The 24576-nt window shown below is 43.4% G+C and overlaps 2 protein-coding genes across 2 annotated transcripts; both read right to left on the bottom strand.

Annotated features, from left to right (window-relative positions):
• Positions 1–575: 575 nt before the first annotated feature.
• On the bottom strand, positions 576–8326 carry tlr18 (toll-like receptor 18). The gene is made up of 4 exons (XM_083679774.1): positions 8233–8326; positions 3876–4868; positions 2492–3671; positions 576–2080 (listed from the first exon to the last, which is right to left on the bottom strand). Exons 2-4 carry the CDS (start codon positions 4856–4858, stop codon positions 1745–1747), a joined length of 2499 nt encoding a protein of 832 aa, XP_083535900.1. The 5' UTR covers positions 4859–4868; positions 8233–8326; the 3' UTR covers positions 576–1744.
• Positions 8327–13566: 5240 nt separating this feature from the next.
• Positions 13567–24576, bottom strand: LOC310811435 (semaphorin-7A; the record flags this gene model as incomplete). The annotated part of the gene is made up of 14 exons (XM_083679587.1): positions 13567–13916; positions 14951–15006; positions 15437–15609; positions 15923–16038; positions 16940–17138; positions 17630–17738; positions 18518–18690; positions 18881–19020; positions 19549–19656; positions 20780–20885; positions 20980–21075; positions 21533–21595; positions 22115–22254; positions 24495–24576. 14 exons carry the CDS (start codon positions 24574–24576, stop codon positions 13567–13569), a joined length of 1911 nt encoding a protein of 636 aa, XP_083535713.1.

The raw sequence follows: 24576 nt of genomic DNA, 5'->3' as shown, positions 1-24576 counted from the left end.
GACACGATACCTAAACTTGCATAAGCAAAGAACAGATACGGCAACGGCATACTGGGGTATGCAATAAAATGTAAATTCCTTTTAATCTCCTGTTTGCACAATGCAAAGATCCCAGGGCTTACCTGCACTGTCACTGTGTAGCTTCTCTAACATAGTTCAGGGCGTCTGAACAAAGGCCTCTGTTCAGTGAATATATGTACATGCCGTTTTATTACTTGTGCGTCGTACCTCATTTTCCCTACCGAGATTAGACAGGGCCAGAACAAATGTGTCTGGGTGAAAGTCATTCATCAAGGCTTGTCTATCTCAAGGCCACAAAGGTGGGCTCTGTGTGGACGTTGCCGGGGTGATCTCATTTTAGTCAATGTCGACCTGGGTGACCAAGTAAAAGCACACTCATCTTTCCCTTTTGTGTGGGAAACTAAAGCTGCCATCTCTAATTACTGCACAGAGAAGCGTTGGAACCAACTGTGAGAATCTCTTACAACCTGTTGAATCTTCAACACAATTGTGCCTTCACTCATCTTCATGGTTTAGGTACACTTGGATTTAAGGTAGACAAATAAGGATGAGATTACTTTTAATGTCCAGTGTTGGGTTTGCAATTTCTGTAAGTAAGGAAACATTTTCTCATTTAACAACAGGACACATACAAAAGGGATACAGACAGTTACAATCGTAGTGTACATGAAACATACATTCAAATATCCTGATAAGACTGTATCAATTTAAAAGCAGGCATTGCAATGTATCAATGTATAACAAATCTACATACATACATACATACATACATACATACATACATACACACACACACACACACACACACACACACACACACAAACATAAAAAAAAGTAGGATGACACCAGATTTAAACACAAAAGACTTAATAAATAAATAATAACATACACTGAAATAGCTACCAATGTATTGTATATAATATACACTAACCCTTGCTTAGAATCTGTTGGTTGTAATGATGACAGCATGTAAAGAGTAGATTTTAAGTAGATTTAGAAAAACATATTACATTCTATTACCGTGCATTGTTTAGAATGTTTTTATTCCATGTAGAGTATGGTTCTTCACATTATTAGACGTAAATACACATTGCGAAATATTCACTACACAAATCGTTGTTAATTCAAAAAAAAAAAAAACTCAAAACCTAACAGGTGTTGAATCTTTAGTGACTGCTCCACTGGTCTGGCAACAACCACAAACACTACTCCAGTAAAACCTCAGTGTTTCATATAAGGCCTTTTAAATCAGGTTAAATCTGGCTTGTGTGCCCTTTGGCATGGCAGAGGAGGTCCTCTATGGTGTGTGTTGCAGTAGTAGTGGCCTGGGGCTTTAAAGGGTGGGAGTATGACCAGCAGAGCGGCTCCACTGCACGATACCTGTCAGAGCATCTCCCTGGCACCTCGCTTGTTTTCCAGAGGGAGCGACACGGGAGATCCCATTTAAGCTGGGGTTTTTTGTTGCCTTACAGTATCTTGTCAGCGGGGTCCTTGGCCTGGGCCCCTTAGAGAGCTTGTGGAGCAGAGGGCAGGTCTTTTGCCCGGGGGCTTACATGACAGAGGCTCATGTCACAGCCACAAGAATTGGTATCTGACCATAAAACTCTGCCCTCCTCACTAATAGACATGTCCGCCTCCTGTGGAACGTCTTTGGTGAGCTCTGCTTCTTCATCTCACCTGGGCATATCTTTTTCAGGCCTCCCAACACCTAGGGGGAGCTCTATTACAGAGAGGAACTTAAACTTCCTGAGGGGACCCTGCTGCTCCTGGCACTGAGAGTCCGCTCTCTAGTCAGGATGGGCTTGCCCAGGACAGTCCTGAGCTGTGCCCAGAAGAAGGTCTGCTGATTTGCCTGCTGGGGCCACTCGAGGTATGTCTTGGTGCTCAGCATCTTCTTGAGCTTACAGTATTTGCTAGGAAGGGATTCAGGGTCAATGGGTTCTTTAACTACCAGAATTACGTCACTGAAGGTCTTGCCGATGGCTCTTTGCTGAGCAAAGTAGAGCTCGTAGTTGCACCAGTCACTATTCACAAAGTGGCGGGAAAGCACAAAGATCACCTTGGAATGGAAACAAAATTTAAAGGAGGATATATCATTTTTTTTGTAAATATACAGTTGCCGAAAATACATCATCTCTATCTCAAAGCAAATATTTATTATATTATAATATACTTGACATGTATCTTATCTTAATGTTGGATAGCTGATTTTGTGATGGAAGCTAGTACAAATGGCTTATGTGAACAGAAATTGTTATTGCAATTGCGACTCATGGCCGCTGGTGAGCCAGATTTCATGTGTCGTTAATTTAACCGTCTAGAAACTAATTATGAGGGCTTTACAAACCCAACAAATAAAGATTGTTTACAACCTTTGTCACACCCTTGTTATGTCGTTGTACCAGTAAATGAGTCTCGCACCAGTTGTTAGTACTTGAGGAATATTAAACTTGGTCATGTGGGCCCTTACCTTGTGACTACTCTCGATGTTGTCAATGATGTTGTCAATGATCCACTTTCCCGGCATGAAGTCTCTCTCATGGATACACAGGCGGTAGGGGGGCTTGCTGTTCTCCAGGCAAGGCAATAGCTGGTCCCTCACCCAGTCGGCATCAGAATGGCTGTAGGAAATGAACGCATGGTAGGAATAAACCTGTGACTCCCCTGTCCCTTCCTTATGGGTTCTGTATTTGGCTCTGATGATCTGATATGTGGCTTTGGTGTACCAGGGAACATCAAAAATGTAGCAGATTAGCATAAAAACTAGAACCACAGCAGCAGTAGTGGCCACACAGATGACGATGACCAGTCTGATATCGCAGGCCACGCGACCTGGTAAGTAATTCGCCACAACTGTATTAAGCAGGGCCTCGGGGTAGTAACACTTGTAGTTCTCGGGCCAGTCGGTTATGTTGACCTTCCCCTTGGACATGGTGTCCTGGATGAAGGTGTGGAGGTCGCACGTACAGTGGTAAGGATTGTTCCCTGAAGTCAGCCGAGACAGCTGGGGCATGTCCCGGAAGGAGCCCATGTTGATGATCCCAAAGGAGTTCCCATCCAAAGACAATGACTGCAATGAGGAACTTTTCCACCCGTAGGGGATGAACTTGATCTTGTTTCCACTCAGCAGAAGCTCTTTAAGGCTGGTGGTTTTCTCAAAGTAGTCTATGTCCAGCTGGTCTAGGTCACAGTATGAGAGGTCCAGGAAATGCACTGTGGTGGGAAGACACTGAAGGGCAATACTCACGAATTGGTTGTGGTGAGCAATCATTCGAGTGATGTTCTGCGTCCAGACACAGTCACGACTCTCCGCAGCAGACCCCAGCCGGTTGTGGCTGACATCAATTACCTGCAGCTGCTGGAACTCCTTTGTGAGGGAAGCGAAGTCTTTCAGGCTGGTCAGATAGTTGTTGCTGATATTAAAGGTATGTAGAGTTGGCACAGTGCCCTTATAGTTGCATTGTTGGTTGAAGAGGACCTTGTCCAGCAGGCGGTTGTTTGTGATATCCAAAAGCTCTACGCTCTTCATGTGTTGCCAGGCATCGCAAGGCACGGAGTTGAAGTTGACATTCCGGATGGACAGCAGTTTGATTTTGTTTAACCAGGTGAAGCGCCAGTCGAAACGCAAGACGTCTGGATTACTGATATGCCTGGAGAGTAAAGGAAATAGCAAAGTAAGATTTTCATTGTGTGGTGTAACTGTCTGTTTACTGTGCATATGACTAATAAATATCTTGAATCTTGAATAAATTACAAATTATAAACAGGTTCACAGTACATGCATTCATCGCCTACAGATCAAAAAGATGAAATGGTAGGATTAAACACATTTCCTAGGATTCATTTAGGCTTACCAAAGATCCAGTCTATCCAGGGAAAGCTCTGTCACACTGGAATTCAAGCCACTATCCACGAACGTGGGCGATCGAACAAAGTCAATGAGTTGAAGTCTTAGCCTTTTAATGGGGGCGACTTGTAGATTAACCAGAGCCATCCTTAGAAGGTTTTCATTGAATTGTCCTCGGTAAAAGATGAGCTGATCCGCTGTAATGTTTCGCAAGCCTCTGAAAATGTCCTCATCTCCCATGTAATACATGAACTCGAAGACGTTCCGGAATTGGATGATACTGAAAGTCTTGTTGGCCAAGTCTTGCAGCATCAAAGGCAGGGCATTTGGCCTTTGATCTAGAGCCATGTCAAACCCAATGCTCCTTGTCTGGATGGCCTCCAAACTACCAGGTTCATAGTAACTGAGATTGGATGCAGTTTTAATTGCAAAACCCTGTAATTGGATGTTCCTCAAGGCCTGGAAGTCCCCTTTTCTTAGACCCTGGAGTAGGGGGCCTCCCATAGATAGAGTCTGGAGGTGGATGAATTTGGAGAAGATGTCAGCCAAGGTTGCCTGTTTATAAAGGTTATTTGACATCGAGAGCTTCCTTAGATTAGAGAGGGGCTGCAAGGCTCTGGCAGGGATTGCCTGAAGGGAGTTGTTAAAGATGTCAAGGTGCTCCAGGAGGGGGTTGTTACGGAAGGTATCGTTCTCAATGAGGGAGATGTTGTTGTACCGTAAGTCAAGGACACGAAGACGAGGGAGGCGGGAAAAGTCGCCGACACGAACAGCCTGAAGTTCGTTATAGGAGAGATCCACATCCTCAAGTGAAGAAGGAAGGTGCATCCATGGAACACGATCCAGTCGCTGGCCAAGGCAGTCTGCAGAGCGGCCAGAGTTGTAGATGCGGCAGGGCCCTCTCTCACCGTTCGTCGTAGGAGATGGTAACGTTGGTGAGGCGAGGACTCCAAGAAGTAGGGGACTAAACCACAGAAAACCCAGCATCATTGTTTTGGATCTGTAAAGGCATGTAAAAGAATAGAATTTGTCAAATTTAACAAATTGCAATTAGGGCTGTAAAGTATATTAGATTAATCGGACAGATTAATCAACAAATGCTTTAAAGAAATATTGGTTTTAATCAGATTAATCGTAGGCACAGGAGGTTAGGGGGGGGAAAGGAAAAAAACCGGTCATTAGCAAATCATTAGCATCTGCAGAATCTTTTTATACATTTACATTTTTACATTTTAGTCATTTAACAGCTTAAGTAAAACCTTTGCTCAAGTAAAACCTTTGCTCAAGTAAAACCTTTGCGTAAGTAAAACCTTTGATAAGAACAAGTGCCACTGACAATCACCATGCTAGAGAAAGGAAGAAAACAAGTAGTTAGGGTGTTGTGTTTTTAAAATTAAAAACATTATGGAAAAGTTCAGGTAATGTGCAATAGGATGTTAGGGGGTGGAGAGGTCTGAGGAGAAGGAGCCCAGGTGTAACCTAAAGAGGTTGGTCTTTAGTCTACAGCGGAGGATAGGTAGTGACTCTGCCATCCTGGAAGTGGTGGGAACCTCATTCCACCACTGGGGCACCAAGACAAAGAAGAACTTGAAATCCTTATCACATCCTGTACACCTTTTTGTCAGTTCTTGTCTCTATATGCTACTTAATCTCTACTTACTAACTGTCTCAGAGACACCATATTCTGTTGAAGGCTGTTCAGCGGAGTCTTCAAAGTAATCACTGACCAACCTTTTTACACTGTAAGCCTGGGGTTAGCCACTGCTTTGGTATTACTTTGTCAAGTTCTGTTACCAAGGACATGAAGGTCAATATTTATGGGAACTGCTATCTTTGTTTTCTTCAGTTCCCAAGTGTGTCTTCCAACCTATCTTCCGCCGTAGATTGAAGACCCATTTCTTCAGGCTACATCTTAACTGTCCCTCCTAAAGACCTCTTCATCCCCACAACCCCCCTGTACAAGTTTCTCTCCTGTAAATAAATAACAACTAGCATTGTGACTGCCAATAGCCCCTGGTCCTAGCATAGATTACTTTTTCTTATGATGACTGATGGATAGATGATTCACTTACTTAGTTACTTAGTATTTGTTGTAAGTCGCTTTGGATAAAAGCGTCTGCTAAATGCCATAAATGTAAATAAAAGTGTGTCTACCACACTGGCATCTACAGTATGAGCAGCTGTAGTTGGCAAGACTCCAGGTTAATTCCCGTCAGTCAGTCATTGTCTTCCTTTACTCATAAACATTGCCTTGCATATGTGGGCTTGTTTTAGGATTTAGTATGGCAGAAATATATCCTTTCTGATTGCTACTCTATGCAAACATCCCCCAGACAAGACAAACTAGCTGTTTCATTGCGCAAAAATTCCTAGCTTAGAAAAGCTTATCAGTTATCTGGTCTAGCCAACATTGACAGCTGTTCCTGCATATTGAAAATAGATAGCAATGGACGATTTGCTTTTCAAAATGGGCTATCAAATCCAATGATGCGTTATTTACAGTAGGTGACAAACACTTTTTGCAAGCATGACTCTGATAGATAGTCAGCCATCTCTTTTAATGCATACATTGACATATGTTTACATTTATATATATAAGTCATGTAGCAGACACTTTTATCCAAAGCAATTTACAATAATAGGTCAAGATTTGTCTAAAGTAAGTGAATCAACGATACATCAGTCATTATGTGTAAAAACAATTTGAGGAATGTTGTGGGCATGCTAGGTCCTGAGATATTACTTTTACTTGAAGGGCTTTCTGGTTAGTCTTGTGAATTATGCTTCAGGGAATAGATGCATATCCTGATGAATTTCTGTATCACAGTTGACACGCATTTCCCATTTTATGTTTAGTAAAATTATATCAAATACAGACACCATGAACACATTAAGCTAAAGAGTCCACTCAGATGTTAATTGTTGAATTAAGTAATAATAATAATAATAATAATAATAATACATTTATTTTGTATAGCGCTTTTCTCAGTACTCAAACTGAATTAAACTCAATATATGAAGTGTATCAAATCTACTGTACATATAGTAATTCAGGACACTTATAGAGCATAGTTATGCATATATACTTACTGCTATTTAGTTATTGAATACTGGCTGTTATTAGTTTGGATAGAATTAATTATATTTCAGTGAAAACAATGGCACCCACCACCACGGTCAAAACAGTCTTCTTGCAGTAGATGCAGCTTCAGATAACAACAACTTGATAGCCCTCCGAAGTAGTTTGTTCACAAAAACAAAGATAAATGTAACTCTGTCTGTCAACTCAGTCCATCCAGGACCCGATGCTGTGCAAATCAAATGCACCTCTGAAGTGCAGTGTTTATATCTGCAATATGCAACTGATTGCCTCATGGCCTTCGTTTAGTGATCCAAACTTGTTCAAACAACTTACCTGAATGTTTTATATTTATCTTCCGTCTTCCAAGACACGCACACATGAACTAGGCCTCATAAACCACAATAACAGTGTATCCAACACCAATTCGTTTTCCCAGTCAACATTTACTCATACAGGTACATGTTAGCTTATTGCCAATTAGCTCCACAGTATATTGTCTATGGAGATAACAGGAAAAGCCCAGGGAAAGTTCAACATGTGAGGAGGAAGTAAAATGGCTAAAACATTATCTTGACCAACTAAAATATGTCTCACAGGTTGTGTAACCAGTTTTAATAATTAATCCGTCGAGCTTGACCTCCTGTCACAGGATAAAACCACTTACACCACACATATACTGAACCAGTACCTCCACAACACATTTCTATAGGGGAGTATCCATTGATAACCATAACCCCTACCTTGGGAAGAGGTGTTGCAGTTGAGTTGAATTGAGATGTTGTCATTCTAAGAGAAACATAATCTTCAGGGGTTGTCACCTTTGCAACCCTCTGCTCCATTCACGTCATGCAAGACTAGACGAAAACATCGCACACATTCTAAATGTATTGCTAACAGAAAAACACATTTGTTTCTGCAAATCATCCAGTGACGTGTTGTGATGTTTTCACTATTTTAACAGTGAGGGATGAATCACCACTTGAATAACAAAATCTTTCCGGAACAAAACCTGTGAGTGTGTAGGCCTACAAGGCCTACGAGACTAATTAGAATCGTATGACAGGTCTGTTCTTGAATGATGGTGAATCATTCTATAATTACGGACTGATCACTTTGTCTATTTGTGGGCCCCTTGATTGACTAATTTGGTCGCGCTTATATTTTCAGCCAATTTGGTGCTATCAACGTCTCCCATTATTGATAATACGAAAATAAACTTTTGAACAAAATACTTTGATGTATTTGAACAAAACATCCCCAAAAAATTACTTTCTGGACTCACCCGAAGTCTGTTGATGCGAGATGATGCTAGGCAAGTGATCTTCAGAACTGCTTTGTCATTTATGACTTTGCAAAAACACGTGTTGTCAGGCATTGATGATCCAGCTATGAAAACTGAGTGTTGAATCACTGAACTTTTAAATCAGTTCCTTGCTCTCCAAGTTCGTGCCAAGGAATGCGGAATGTGGCGGGGGCTGAGTCAGTCTTGCATGTCATAGGATAGTTGTTCTTGGGTACCTAGAATGATCGTGGGAGGAAAATGTTCGAGGGCAGTTTTGGGAAATCAATGCAATCATCTTTATTTGTCATTGTCATTATTTGTCATTGTCTGACTCGTAGTATTTTAACAAATAGAGAGAAAATGCTATACAGCTCTGAAATTGCTTCTATCTCTGCTTACAGTAAATGCATACTTCATGAAATGAAGCGGTGTTTCCAGACACGTTTTTGTTTTTTTTAATACAATCTGATGCAAAGGATCCAAGTTTTTAAACAGTTTGTTTTAAAATAATCTCTATTTTTGGAAGTAGCTTGTTCGTCCATTGAATGGTGGTCATCCATTTTCAATATTCAAATGGAATTGTTAAAAACTGCATGTCGATTGTTTTCTATTGACCAAAAGACGTTGTGTCGTCTACCTGAGAGAGAGAGAGAGAGAGAGAGAGAGAGAGAGAGAGAGAGAGAGAGAGAGAGAGAGAGAGAGAGAGAGAGAACTGAGAGAAACTTGCTGGACAGCTTGAATACCCATCCCATGACACCCACAACACATGATTAAGCACTTTCCAAGAGTAAATCCACTGCCAATCATAATACTGTACATAGGAAATACAGTGTGTCTTTCAATATGGTTGATTTGCTTTTAATCAGTTTGTCACTGGATCTTGATTACAGAAATACAATGGCAAGACATACAGTATGTCAGTATATACAGTAGTATGTTAAGCTCTCTCTTGTTAGGTGTCGGTATTGTTGGTATATCCAGCCAAGTTTCTGTTTGACAAAAACATCTATCTGTGACCGAAGGTAAGTGCTGGGGCAGAATGCCAGAAATGAAACAAGGTCTCTTTCATGTAATCTTAAGCAATGGCACTACTGACAATGGAGCATCTCCTTGAATAACCACATGCCAGTTTGAATAGGGCTTGTCCAGACATTTCCCATGGATGGGCAATGTCAACAGAAATGTCCCATTCTCTGCAAAATGTAAGTTCATAATAGCTTTTTTTTTTCATAGTTTTTTTGTGGATGGATTAGCATTGAATAGTGATAGATAGAATTCAGGTTCTATCAGATACATCATTTCAAATCCTTTTTACATGTATTTTACCCAACCTGATTGGAGGACATAAAGTCATACTCTTGATTGGCTTGGCATTTCCACCTGAGGAAATTAAAGTTTCAATCCCTAATTTGTTTTTGAGCCAAATGGCTGGCCTGTTTTGGTATAGAAAGTCGAGAGATGGGGCTACGGAAATGAGACTACTCTCAAATTCATGAGCAGAGGCCTGTAAGCAAGGACAAACAGACATAAATAAGTATTACATAAATAACAATTATGTAAAAAAAGAAAAAAGAAATAAAAAGGGTTATGATAAGGTCAGACTGTTGTACTATGCTTGTTAGGCATTTCTTACTCATATTTTTCAAGAATGAATGTACTGTACATATCAAAATCCCACACTGAAATCCCAAATTGTTCCTCTAAATCTGTCATTTTTATATGGGAAAAATTGTAAAATCATAAATTGTATGGATACAGTTCCAAGGCTTTAGCTTAGTTTTCACATTTCCCCCTAAAGAATTACAGGTGAGGATTTTGCAGTTGTGCTGATGGTTGGTAAATCTGGCTCCAAGTGTTCATTAGAATAATTCAGCAGGGACGTTGTAGTACAGCTTTACACCAGCAGGTGATGCCCATCGTCAGACTCATTGTCTCAATCTACTTTCAACCATTTTGTGTTTCTGATGCAGCGGTGCAGTACAGTGAATTTCGCATGTTCCACCATCCAACATATTACACTAAACAAATTGTTCTCTCTCTCTCGCTCTCTATCACACACACACACACACACACACACACACACACACACACGCAACACACAGATACACACAAAACAAAAGACAGATGATGTAGTTGAATACTTTATTGATTTTAACTGCATATGTTGAATAAAGGGAAACATATGGAGTTACAGATTTGTTACATGGCTATGTAGAGATATATAGAGATCTGTCTTTACAAAATACGTATGTTTGTATATGTTATGGTATGGCATCAGAGCATGTTACCAATATAAATGTATTCTTCCAATAGAGTTTGGCATTTAGATGTTAGAACATAAATATACTAAGACACTGAATTTTGGCCCAAATGCAGTCAACACTGGTCAAAGGCCCAGACAGAGCAAGGAATCCAACAAAACACTTAAAACCTAATCACTTAAATCAATGTTCGATGTACGAAGATCTGATGGCATTATCACTGCCTTGGCTGGTCTACAATTTGAGAATTTGAACAAACTAAAGTAAACGTATTCAGTACATCATCAGTGTATGATAAATGTGCTATGTTTATTTCTACGCCTAAAACTAGGACTCCTGGCTATGTCGGAGGTCTTTTATTAAAGTGCTCCAGGTAAAAGTCCCAATTCCAACTGGCGTCCATATCACAACCACCGTTTTGGAACTCCATGAAAGGCCCAACACAATCAACTCTGTACAGCCACGATTCACTGGCCGTTTCTAACAACATCCCCAGACACTTGGCCGTCAATCTTGGCAGTAAAAGAGCTTGTATTGCTCTGGAGAGAGCGATACAGGTTCAATTGCCTAATTAGTGATGGCTATTGCTAGCCTTTGAGAGTATGGCCTCTCTTCGCTGATATCACACAGACACACTGGCTTTATGGTGAAAATACAATGGCTACAGTTAAATAACAATAAATACTGGAGTTGTGAGTATGTGAGTGGCGTGACTGATTTGTTAAGAATAGAGTGAGACTGTGTGTGTGTGAGTGAGTGTGTGTGAGTGAGTGTGTGAGTATGCGTGCGTGCGTGCCAGTGTTTGTCGTGTGTGTGTGTGTGCGTGCATGCATGCGTGCCAGTGTTTGTCATGTGTATGTGTGTGTGCGTGCCAGTGTTTGTCATGTGTATTTGGCATGCACTGATGAGTGAGATGGAGCAAAAGATTTGGCGAACCAACACAGAATACTAAGTGAATGAGAAGTGGGCGAAGGGCGGATGAGGCGGCTCAACACAGCTTAGGTTTAGCACAGTCAATAGCCCGCGTCAGTGCAATGCAGCAAGCAGACCCTCAGACCTGGAGACAACAAACGACCAGCCATCCCCCAGAGAGAAGGAATTTACCTGTGACTACTGTATGGTGTTTCAGAAATCTCACGATAACAACGCATATAATTTGTTGCCCACCATTTGGTTCGATAGTGAACACGGTACATGGGACACCAAGCAGTGGTTAGCTCGCTTATGGTGCCACAGTCAATAGTTAGCATGCTTAGCTGCTTCTGTAATTACCTCAGAGTTAGCATGTGTGGCTATAGTTCGCGTGCTGTGGGCGGCTCTGCGTCACATTTTGAAGCAAGAGAATGGTCTAAAGTGGCTAATGCTAATACTGTACATTTGCAAAGCTCAGGGACACAGACAAGCTAGTTGTACAACTTCAGGAAGTGATACCGTATGGCTGCATGTGGTTGCATGTACAGTAACACTTGAGCACTGAAACACTAGTCAATGGATGGTCATTCTTCAGTCTTGGCAATCGATGTTTGGTACTACATTTGTATTCATATCACCATGTCCATTTGAGAAAACCAGTGCGTTGAGAAGACAAGCAGACATTCTGTGCCTCGCCTGAAGCGCGTTTATATTCTGTGACTATTTGAGGTCAGGTGCTAAAGGAAATAAACTGCCGCTAGAAGAAGAACAATCGTTCCATATTTCCAAAGTGACACTTCATTATTTAAATCATTAATTTTAGTCGTTCTCTCCAGAGTATGGTGGCTGCTTGAAGCGCTCTACTTCGGATAAGGATCTTGTTGAAGTCTATCAAGCCTTTGATTCACAGCATACAGATATAAGTAGGAAAATAACCCTTTTGTAGCACTATATGCACAGTTTCCCCGCTGGAAATAGGCTAGTTAAAGCAGTCAATGACTAACATTATCGTATAACCACGGTATAAAATCTCAAAACGATCAAGAATAACGTTCAGATACATAGGCAGCAATGGTAGGAAATCAGTATTCGCAGAATCAATAAAATACATTAACGCACTGTACTGGTATAATCACAAGCTTTTCTCACAGCAAACTACAAAATGCAACTCTACACGCCATCTACGCAGCTCTGCTTGGCCTCATCTGCCACTAAACAATGATAACTGTACGTATGTGTGATTATTGTAACGGCTGTAGCGTAGTACTGTGTGAATATCTGATACACAATCTAATAAAAAGATGCAAAACCTGCCCTGGTCTGACGAGGACCTGCGGAGACACAGTGATGTTCGAGGATAAGCTCACGCCTATCCGCCTACTTCCTGTCAAAAAGCTGACACTTCCTCCCAGCATCGAGGTGAAGCCTGGCTGTGAGTCACCAAACCAATTCACCCGATTCTGCAGTTTTTCTTCCACTGCAAATTGTGCTTAGGGGTATGTCCCAGAATTGTTAAGGCTTTTTTTTAAATATATATCTCAATACCAGACATTTCCTAAAGACTAGACTACAACACTCATGAGGATGGTTGGATGTTAAAGCAGTATTCAAGCTTCAAATATTCACGTATATTCATGTATAAAGTAGCACAATCAAGTTTCAAAAAAAGTTGAGAAACCATAACAAGAAATTGGCCTGTTATTGTATTTCGACCAACTTAAGATATAACGTATCTTTTTTTTAGTCAGAGGCAAGGTTCGCAAAGCACTTATAGTGGTGTGGGCATGTATTAAAAAAGACATGGTATTATAGTTTGTCTTCACCTACAACCTTTTTATGAGAGGTTAATGTATGTGTTAAGAAGTTTGAAGTTAGTTACATGGTTTTGTTAATTTTCTTCCTATGGTATATCATTTGGAAATAAACATATCTTCAGGCATTTTCTGGACTACATGGTTAAATAGAAAACGAAATATCTTCCTCGAAATCTATAATAGAAACAGTTTCTGGGGGCAACACTGAGAGCAACGGTTATCGAGTCACCCAACCCTGTAATTCAATGCTCTGCGAACCTAACCTGGGTACACTGGGCCCTCCTCTCTCCCGACAGAGGGAGCTACAGGGGTGAAGGGCTTAGCATTAGCATTAGCACAAGCGATGCTTACAGGAGCCAGAGGGTGGCGGCGGCCAGCAGCAAGGAGGGCCCCAGCGTGGAGGCCAGAGAGGCGGCCAGGGGGCCCCCGTTGAACACCAGCCTGTAGGAGATCACCTCCACCTTCAGGCCGCTCTCCATGGCCATGCAGCGAAAGATGCCCTCCTTAAGGGGCAGGTCGGGGGACGGCCCAAGCACACAGTATTGCCCCGTGATGGAGCAGGGGTAGTGCTTGATGCAGTTGTCCTTCTCCCAGCGGTACGTGGCGTGGAAGGAGTGCACGGGGCAGGGGAGGAAGACATAGGTGCTGTTGGAATCCACAGCCACGTCTTTGGGGGACGTCCTATGGCTCTTCAGCGCTGTGGTGGGTGAGAAGGCAGAGAACCTGTTTTTTTTTAACGAGTTTAACCAAAGCCACGTCAAGTCAAGTCAATGTTTATTGGTCATACACGCAGGTAGTAAACTGCAATGAAGTGCTTACTTTGGGAGCTACCTCTCCTACAGTGCAGTGATATAACAACAATACACAATAATGTGATGTACTACGGCGATAACAAGATCTAAAGTATAAGTAGCAGTAAATAACAGTAAGGCAGTAGGGCATTTAGGATATTGGGAAATATACACAAAAGGATATAAAATATGAACTATGAAATGTCAGTATGTGACAGTTATTTACGAGTAGATAATGAACAGTACCAGTAAATAGTATAAATATATATACAGCAGTTACGGTAGTGAATGTAAGTGTGTGTGTGTGTGTGTGTGCGGCGTGCGGCGTGGTGTGTCTGTGTGATAAAGAGATTGATGAATGTTGAGTTGAAAACATTAGAAGTTGTTAGGACTCATAGCACGCTCCAACTGACATCATTAATCCAAACTAAAAAATACTTAGATTCACTTTGGATCAAAGTGTCTGCTTAATGGCATATATAGTAAAAGCTGTTGGTGTAAAACTGACGTTCTGCTTGATGTGCCTTTCCACTGAAAGATATCTGCTAGCAGATTAGATGCGGTCTTTCATCCTCCAACCCCTAGCATTAAATCTCCATTTCCGGCGAAGGAAAAGGAAGGCTACTTTGAGGGATATTACGCATGGCAGCTGCACTACTGACACTGTGAAAAAAGGCAAGTAATGGAAAAGAGATTGCTGAAAGAGATACTGCGTATCCCAACAGAGGGGCGTTTTTTTATATAATTAATTGGGTTATAACTTAGGCTCTAGAACTGTTGGGCTTTGAAGTGGGGTTAAACTTATACATAACCCGGCCCTTGGGGTTTAGGTTCAGCTCAATTATATGATATCATCTTTTCGACTGGTGCCGCGGAGAAAAGCCCCAGTTTCAGTTCATTAAGATAGAGAGACAAAAAGGAGATGAAGAGAAGCTTTTACCAGCAGGGTCACCACAAATCCAGGCGTTGGATTGGTCGAGGCTTTGAGTGATGGACCTGTGGTAGAAGATACAGAGGAACAGGGGAAAATAAGATATTAATTGAAGAACATTATTATTATTATTATTATCAGTATTATTATTTTTATTCATAAACATACTGTGCATCAGCTAGTAACAGTATAGATGTATGTTACCTCAGAAATTCAACATATGCCTGGTTTATATGCTAAGAGAAGGATCAGTGCTTCTTCACCTCATATGATTACAGGGTTATTGCAACATATAGTATGTGTTTTTCCAAGCTATTCAAGGGCCGATTAGACCAAATAACATTGCATAGTTCATTGAAGCTCTGAATGCTTTCAATAGGCGCACATCAGGAGAGACTGGTGGAGGTAGAAATCAGAGGACGGGCTCATTGTATGTCTTCCATCATGCATATGTCTTCCATAGCTACAGTGTATCACGTCTTGTATGAGTCATACCCAGTGGTGATGTTGTATCCGGCTGGGATGGCTGTGCACCTCCTCCTGACTGTGTCCCAGCCGCAGTAAGGATCCCGAGACAGGATGCACTCATGGCAGCTGTCTCCATAGCGATTGCAGTCAGCCAATGGCAGGCGCTGGACCTCCATGGCCGTGCCCACGTAGAGGTGGCCCTGGAAAAGGAAGTGGAAAGTAACTAAATAAATGTCAGGAAGTGATGTTGTTATCACAACAGACATATTGTCAATATTGATCAGACTGTAAGTACAGTACTGGAACAAATCCAATTGATTTTGTTGAGAAGCTAGGTTGAAGAACAATATTTGGGGTTTACATTGAGCTGGAACAGGCTTAAACTACCTTTGGTCACACAGGAGGAGGTTATGAGTAAAACTGTGCTGTTGATTAGGAGACATCAGTTATTTTAAAACTCCTACCACTAAATAACAATGAAGAATGTAGAGACAATGACAGTTGGACAGGTACCTTCTGAGAGTCAATGGCCATGTTTAGAACAGGGCCCTCGTTGTGGAAGAGCGAATATTGGGATATGATGAAGGCTTCCAAGTGGGTGTGAAGGACTTTGAGCACTTTACCCTGCTCTGTGGTGAAAAGGAGAGAGAGGGAGCGTTGTCAGAGAGGAGAAAGACAGATCAAAACATAGTCTCTGGGACAAGTTATAAAAAGACTCATTGTTCTCATGCGGTAATTTCGATCATCCTTTCAACAGAATATCTTCGCAGTGACAAACGTGGCAAAAAGATGACGAGCTTACTAATTTCCAGCATTCCTGTTTCAACCGAACACTTTTACGTTTCACTCTTCCACCACGACCAGTTTGATAGAACAAGGGCCCTTGTTTAAAATAGCTTCCCTATTCTTCTGCTGATCAATCCATCAGTGAGCAGCTTAAGCAGAAGTGAAGCCGGTCTGTCCTACAGCTTGTCCTTTCTTATCTCCTCCCCAGACTAAGCGCCTATTACTTCTCACAGAAGACTGACTGCTCTAGTTTCTTATTGGGCCACCTCAAAGGCCCGTTGCTGTTCATCACAACTTTTCCCTTAACTGACACATTTATCAGAACCCTCTGAGTACAGCTTGTGTTTGTCTATACTGGGATTTACAGCATCAATTTATTTTTTACGATAAACCCTTAGAAATGTCTTCTTTTGAACAAACTTGTTTGAATGGCTTGTCAAGGGGACTGTTACCTTGAACCAAAAATATTGTTTGGAATTAGGCCACATGGAATTACTGTAACACTACAGTTAGCCTGCCAACCTGACCGGGCAGACAGGCAGGCAGGCAGGCAGACAGACAGACAGACAGACAGGCAGACAGGCACACAGACAGACAGGCAGGCAGGCAGACAGACAAACAGACAGACAGACAGGCAGGCAGGCAGACAGACAGACAAACAGGCACACAGACAGACAGACAAACAGGCACACAGACAGACAGGCAGACAGACAAACAGACAGACAGGCAGGCAGGCAGACAGACCTGTTCCCAGGTACAGCACGCTGTAGTGCTCGTCGTTGACAGCCAGCACTGTGTCAGCGACGGTGTGTGTGAAGTGGTCGTCGGTGGGCAGGTCCAGGGGAGCCCCCCCGACTGGACGTATCACATCCTCAATCTCCGGGTGGTCCCTGATCACCCCCAGGTTCTTGGAGGTATGAGCCGTGGAGTTCTTAAAGGCACACTGGCACACAGGGGAAGTGGTTTAATCAGGGATGAGTAGGAGAGGGACAGGGAAGTGTCCTTGCCCCTATGATTTCACAACCAGTTTCTTTGATCTATCGCTGCTCCAAAAATGGGACCAAAAATCTTCCACTTGCCCAATTTGGGTAGAGTCATCCTATGACTAAGCATTGTGCAGTTACAGTATGTTCTGTACAAAAAGTACTTTTGTACTAGCTACATTTTGTTTTATTTTGTTTTATTTGCATAGATAGAAAACACACAGAAAAATCTGTATACATTTTTTTAAAAACAGGTATGTGCAGGAGGAACCAAATAGCTCATCAAGGGTTTGACCATAGAGAACAGAACCAACAGGGAAAAAGATGGGATTGACGAGTAACTCCCCCAGTGGTCCAATAGAGTATGACCAGCAAAACAAACAGTAAAAAACAAACAAACAGAATTCAAATCAAACTGAAAATATTAACTGTCAGGGAGGGTGTGTCTTACCGTCCCTGGGCGATGGCCAATCAGAGGGCTGCTGTAGCCCTTTAGTTTGGACGTGGAGAAGGCCTGGTCAATGTCCTCAATGGAGTACGCACATATCACTGTCGTGTCCCTGGGCAAACAATACAACACTTAAAAAAGATGGGCTGCGCTGTGCTTCTATCTTTCAAACGTTCTCACCTATTGTAATCTGTATCAAATTGCTGGCTTTCCGACCTACGAAAGCCTGGTCTCAACAAGGTTACTCTAAACTGACAGAGATTGCAGCGATCTCCTCTCACAATTGTGGATCGATTTTCGTTCATTTCAGGCTCAAAAGAACCATCTTGTGGGCCACGGTCTAGGCAATTTTGGAATACCTTGTCATTTCACAATTTCATTTGGAGATATTGAACCGTCCCTTCCACAGCTCTCAACTGGCATCTGTAGCAACCTTTAAAATTCAACTGTCAGACGTGGCTAGGGGTTTATTGGCATACGTAATGAGGTATATCACACTTAGTTATGCCTTATCTCGACTTATCTCATCTAGGCTGTCGTGGTAACCATATAACCACTGGACCGCAATCATGAACAAACTATTATCTAAACACTACCTAGTAGGTTAGTAGGTAGTGTTAATACACAGTAATTACTGTATAATCTCCTTCTTACACTTATTACACATTTTTAGTTTACACAGACTGATGGCTCTACCCTGATCCCTGAAAGCAGGTGGCTGTCCATGCACTCAGAGCACACAGCCATTTTAGGCATGGCTGGCCAATCAGAGGGACTCTGTACTGTACGTATTTGTCTGCGCAGTCGACTGCTCCTCTGCATTTTGAGCACGATTCAAACGTCACATAGCCATAAGGGATGCAGCATGCAGGTCAAAGGCATCCATCTCACCATGCGTTGGCGAAGAGCCCGTACATGACTCCGGTCTTGTCCTGGGACAGCACGAAGGCTTGCCTGATGTTGTTGTACTGCTGGGGGGTGACGCCCGCCCCGCACATCACCCGCGCCTTCTGGAAGGTAGTCCACGAGTCGGCCAGTAGGTTCTTAATGCCCCCCTCGTCCACCTGTCGGGGTAGACATACAGGGTGGCTGTGACTGGCCATGCTCAAGCCGACCTATGAACTTCAGAAATGTGTTCTGTACAGTGGCCCAGGCGTGAGGCTTTTATGGGGGCTAACACAGTCATTGTTGTGCACTGGAGACCAAATCTGTTACACTCGGGAACCTGATATGTGGCGATGTTGGCGTGGTTACCATGCAGACCCGTCCGATGCGGGCCTTGTACGGCTCCTCGTCCACGCTGGCCGTGCTGTTGAGCTCACTGAAGAAGAAGTAGATCTCCTCCTTCTGTTTCTGGGAGGCTGGGATCACGGACGCACCAGCAAACTGAGGATCTGCAGCAGGGCAGGAAAGGGAGAGGGTTAGGGTTAGGGTTAGGGTTAGGGTTAGGGTTAGAGTTAGTCGGCATGGACTCATAAAGGCTCTTGTGATATGGTAGTCATGTGTAGAGTGGAGAGAGTGTGTCAGAGGTCTGTAGAACGATGAGGACCATTGGCACATGAAGGTCCTCAGGTCCAGTCCGTTATTGACGCCTCAGGGAGTCGCTGGTAGTCATAAAAGAGATTTGCTACTTAGTGTGGATTTATTGCCACGCCAACTCTTTGAAGAGTGGGAGGTAAGCGTATCGCGGTGGTAAATTCAATGGGTGATCCCCCAACCACTCCCTAACTCCTGCAATGAGGATGGAGGGAGAGATAATGGACGTACTCCTACAGAGACGAGCTACAAACAGAACAGAAGTCTTCAGCTCATCTGCCGCAATAGCTTTTCCCTGCCGCCCACCCTCCTGTTATGTCCTCATTATCCTCCCAATCCCCATTCCCTCTGGAACCGGCTCCAGACAGTTACATACTCCCACTCACTCTGCAGCCACTTGCTCTCTGTCTTCAGAAGCTTCTGGGAACTGTAGGTCCTACGGATAGAACCAGCGTGACGGCCCACTGCTGACAGAGCCGAGTACAGACTTCCATCTGAGAGAGGGGGAGGTAGAGGGAGAGAGAGGGGGGGGGGGGGGGGTAGAGGGAGAGAGAGAGGGGGGGGAGGTAGAGGGAGAGAGGGGGGGGGGGGTAGAGGGAGAGGGGGGGGGGGTAGAGAGAGAGGGGGGGGGGTAGAGGGAGAGAGAAAGAAGGATTGAGAGAGAGGGGGGAGAGGGAGAGAGAGGGGGGAGGTAGAGGGAGAGAGGGGGGGGGTAGAGGGAGAGAGAGAGAGAGAGGGGGGGTAGAGGGAGAGAGAAAGAAGGATTGAGAGAGAGGGGGGAGAGGGAGAGAGAGGGGGGGTAGAGGGAGAGAGGGGGGGGAGGTAGAGGGAGAGAGGGGGGGGTAGAGGGAGAGAGAGGGGGGGTAGAGGGAGAGAGAAAGAAGGATTGAGAGAGAGGGGGGAGAGGGAGAGAGAGGGGGGGTAGAGGGAGAGAGGGGGGGGAGGTAGAGGGAGAGAGGGGGGGGTAGAGGGAGAGAGAGGGGGGGTAGAGGGAGAGAGAGAGAGGGGGGGGGTAGAGGGAGAGAGAAAGAAGGATTGAGAGAGAGGGGGGAGAGGGAGAGAGAAAGAGAATGAGAGAGAGGGGAAGAGAGAAAGGAGAAAAAGAGAGAATTACAAAAAAAAAACACATTAGCAGCTCACTGCACCAATCAACCATCATCCTATAACCATATTCCAATCACCGCACTTAGTGCCCCGTTTCCATAACAATTAGGGGGTACCATTTGGAATCATGACACAAATGGCATGATTTGAACTGGTCGTTATCAGAACTATGCACCACTCTAGCAAATGACTGGCTCATTGGTTCAACAGTCGATTCTAGTCTCCACTTTCGTCGGATCCCAAATAAGCAAACTGTGACTGTGTTTCTACACAATATGGACCATTGGTTATATTACTGTATAACCCTATTTCTAACTATTCCCTAACCTGTTTCCTATAGGTTTATGTTGACTATGAGATCTTGGTCTGGATAGATGTGATCAACATGCCTGGATGGGGCTCCAATCTTTTCAAATCTACAAGGAGGGGTTAACCAGGGTTTAGTGGATAGAAGGCAAGGGCGTATTTCTGTGGATGTCTTGGTTGAGAGTTTTTCCCTCCCTCGTCCCGTACCTGCAGACAGACTGATGGACCTCTGGGATGGGTAGGGCGAGGAGATATCAGAGGGCGATGCCATTTGGACATCGGTGGGGATGTCAGTCAGCACAGTGTCATTTACCTGTGGGAAAAGCAAATCACATCAAACCACTGCAAAACCAAGATGAAAACAACACCTTGTGGGGGACGAATTTGATATCTTTGTGATTGCTTACCAGCAGCCAGCATTTAGGGGTTCCTGCGTTTGTCCCGCATACCACAAATGTTTCATTGACTTTCTGAATAACTGTGATGAAATTGTCACACTCCAACTGTAGCAAAGGGAGAGAGAGATTGAGAGAGAGGGGGGGGGGGGAGATAGAGAGAGGCAGAGAGAGAGAGAGAGGCAGAGAGAGAGAGAGGGATAGAGAGAGAGGGGATTAGAGAAGAGACATTGGATCTGGTCCATTCTCCCTAATTTGGCAGAGAGCACAAAAGACTTACCTCTGCGGTACTGAGGGAATGCATTGACTGCATAACTTACATATGCATCACTTCATTAAAGATACACTAAGTGGACCTCTTTCTCAGAACAAAACTTCCAGACAGAATATGGACTTGAATGCTAAATACAATACAGCAGAGTCTCTGTCAATGACTCAATGATGAGTCATGTTGATGCCTCTTTGTAGTTTGTAGAAGAAGAAGAAGAAGAAGAAGAAAAAGAAGAAGAAGAAGAAGAAGATGATGATGATGATGATGATGATGATGATGATGATGACCACCAACCTGGGGAGGAGCTGACTTGGCTATGCAGGCTGCCTTCACAATTTCATCCGTTACCACGGGGATCTGTAACAAGCCAGACACCTTCTATAAGATACATTTCTACACGTGATACACTTCACCAATAACTCTGATCCATACTGTATTATTTTCAAGCATACGCATTATTGCAATCGGCTGCCATTGAATTCAATTGAATGTACCTTACTTTACACACTAAAAATTACTGTAGCTAATTAATATTTGACAAATCTATAGGCCTGAATAGGGCAAAACCATAACCCTGTAGACAGCACACTTTAACCCTCCATGCCGGCTTGTCTGGCCAGACACTATCAGCACAAAGTGTTATCTTTAGCCTACATTGACATTACTAGCCCAGTGTACTATCATTCCCCTTCCCATGGAAAGAGATTAGCCTTGCTCCATATATATACACTATGTATACCTGACCTATCTCTTCTCTTCTCCTCCCTCCTGCTCGGCTATTGAACTGGGTCAACACAAGGGCAGCCGTCTCAGATCTAACCCACTCTCCTGTCCCTGCGTTGGGTTACTGTGTCACCCTCAGCGCCCCTGCCTTACCTGCAGGTCGCGGACCCCTCTGTCAGTGAACGTCAGCATGTAGATCACCGCCTGCCCCCCCACGTACAGCACGTTGGTGCCCTCCTGGTGGTACACTGTCATGTAGTTCTCCGGTTTCGTGAAGTGGAACCTGGGAGGCTCTGCAGGTCATACCAAAACCAGTTAGGGGGGTGGGTCGTTTACATGCAAAATGATATTGATCTTTGTTGGGGGTTGGGTTTCAACTCAACAAGGTTAATTCAGTCAACGACAACAACAACAACAACAACAACACAAAGTTTGATCCCACTTAGGAATGTATTGCAGCTCTCTGTTTGATTTGGTCAGGAAATGCCATGAAATGAAATGCCAGGATGTGAAAAAAGTAGCCCTATTGAATTTGTATCCAGCAACTCTCCTTGTCCTTGCAATATGAAGTTTTTCTGAAATGATTTAGTTGCCATGGTAAAAGGAAATGTAACCTCGCGACTGTTACTCCTACGAGAAAATGTGTAAATCACATCACACACACACACACACACACACACACACACACACACACACACACACACACATATATTTTGGCCAATTCAGAGCGAGACGTTCTCGACGTTTCAAGAGAGTAGACCTCTAGCGCTCACGGCACTAGTGGCCGAAAATGGGAGGTGCTGTCCATGGTGCTGAAATAGTCAGACTTTTGGCCGCACATTAAACCTTGGTAAACCTTTGAATTTACTGCCCGGTGGGAGAGGAACGTCAGACTATAATCGATTGTGTCTGTCTGTTTTGACTCATGTGTCTATCATACGCAGTAGGACTGATATCGCTGGGCAATAGGCTGACATCACGGTTATAGGGTCGGTGTTGCATACAGTAACATCAAGTTTGATTGATATGGCGAGCACGTATTGTTGTTGTCTGTTTTGTATTGGTGATCTGCCAAAAGGAATATTGTGGCTCACAGTTGTAATGACTGTACAGCGTTGGCACATCTCAACTTGATACACAGCCCTCTGTATTGATTGTGAATATATTAAAGGGCTGCAACGTGTGAGGGCGTGAGCTGAATAGATAATTTTGAGTTGGCTGCGTGGAATTTTCCATAACTATTCATTGGGCCGTGCAAGTGTGTGTGTGTGTGTGTGTGTGTGTGTGTGTGTGTGTGTGTGTGTGTGTATGTGTGTGTGTGTGTGTGTGTGTGTGTGTGTGTGTGTGCGTGTGTGCGTGCGCGCGACTCAGTCCGTGTGTGTGTGTGTGTGTGTGTTTTATGGGGTCGCTGCTATCCTCAACCAGCCTTCTCTGCAGTAGGCTACCATCATCTCGTCAGCTCGGGCACCTGCATTGCAGTTCTGCAGCGCGAGCTACGTCGACTTGGGAAAGGCATTTTTCACTATAATTACGCGATTTAAGAGGAGGCAGAAGCTGTTTTGTATGTTGGCCTAATACATGTAAACTAACTCCAGACAGGTCTTTTAGACAACTGAGACATGCAGTGTTTCTCGGTCTGCTAACATTCGTTCAGAGGTAGGCTTAGTCTCTATGTTGAAATCGATCACAAATTACAGCTTTCTGGTAAATAGCGACAGCGCGTTTCCATGACGACAAGACGGCGACAACACCGAGTTATCGATGACGACACGCCAGAGCCACAGGCCTGACATCAACATGCTTATAGGTGTCATGCAACATCCCATAACTGCATTGACATGCAAACGCGCGGATATTCCTGAGCAATGATTGATTATCCTGTGTGGATAAATAACACTTGTGCTGTGATTGATGACTTAATTAGGCCGGCTTCTTGAAAAATCTATTGGTTCTGAATTCCACCGGCATGTCAAGAACATGTTCCAAACAGGTATGAAAACTTCTGCCCACTCCTGTTTCATTGTATGCTATTAACATGAGAGAAGGTGAAACAGAGATCCTAATTTGGCTTTTGGTGAACATGTGTTTTCCTTTAGGTCCATAATAATGACTGACATACACAATTTTCTCAATTTCGATGAAAAGTGCAATGATTTAAGTGTAGCCTACAGCCAATTAAGTCTTTCCTCTGTCATTGAATTTAGATCGTCTCTTATCGGCAGAGTTCCCAACATTCTAATCAATAAGCGACGGGAAAAACATTTCATTTCTTTTGTCTTGGTATGTGTTGGCTAATACAATTAATGAGGCTATGTCTACCCTTTACCAAAACCATGCATACTGTACGTGAGACGAGGGCGAGACGCCGGTAAACCTGATAAATCGCTTTGATTTAAATGTAAGCTGTGGTTCATTAACACATTTAACTATCTCCACGACGGATAAAACAAGGCGTCACACAGCCTAAATGACAACACAATGATGTGGAAAAACTCTACAAGAAAATGTAGACCTGCCCTTGATAAACACGTACCTTTCACAACGAATTTCAGCCGAGGTGACTTTTCGGCGAAAACCATGGAAAAAAGGGTGGCAAATACGATCAAATTCATCAT

This window comes from Argentina silus (genome assembly GCF_951799395.1).
Source record: "Argentina silus genome assembly, chromosome: 10".
Classification (NCBI taxonomy): Eukaryota; Metazoa; Chordata; class Actinopteri; order Argentiniformes; family Argentinidae; genus Argentina; species Argentina silus.
Note: the sequence above shows the minus strand (reverse complement) of the source record. Positions and strands in the feature narration are given on the sequence as shown.

What these genes read in the sequence shown, in the direction of transcription:
- tlr18 (XM_083679774.1), bottom strand. Translation starts at nt 4,858, where the DNA reads ATGATGCTGGGTTTTCTGTGGTTTAGTCCCCTACTTCTTGGAGTCCTC. An exon ending in CTGGATAGACTGGATCTTTG is followed by an intron (nt 3,672 to 3,875) that starts GTAAGCCTAAAT and finishes TTTACTCTCCAG; the next exon opens with GCATATCAGTAATCCAGACG. An exon ending in ACATCGAGAGTAGTCACAAG is followed by an intron (nt 2,081 to 2,491) that starts GTAAGGGCCCAC and finishes TTCCATTCCAAG; the next exon opens with GTGATCTTTGTGCTTTCCCG.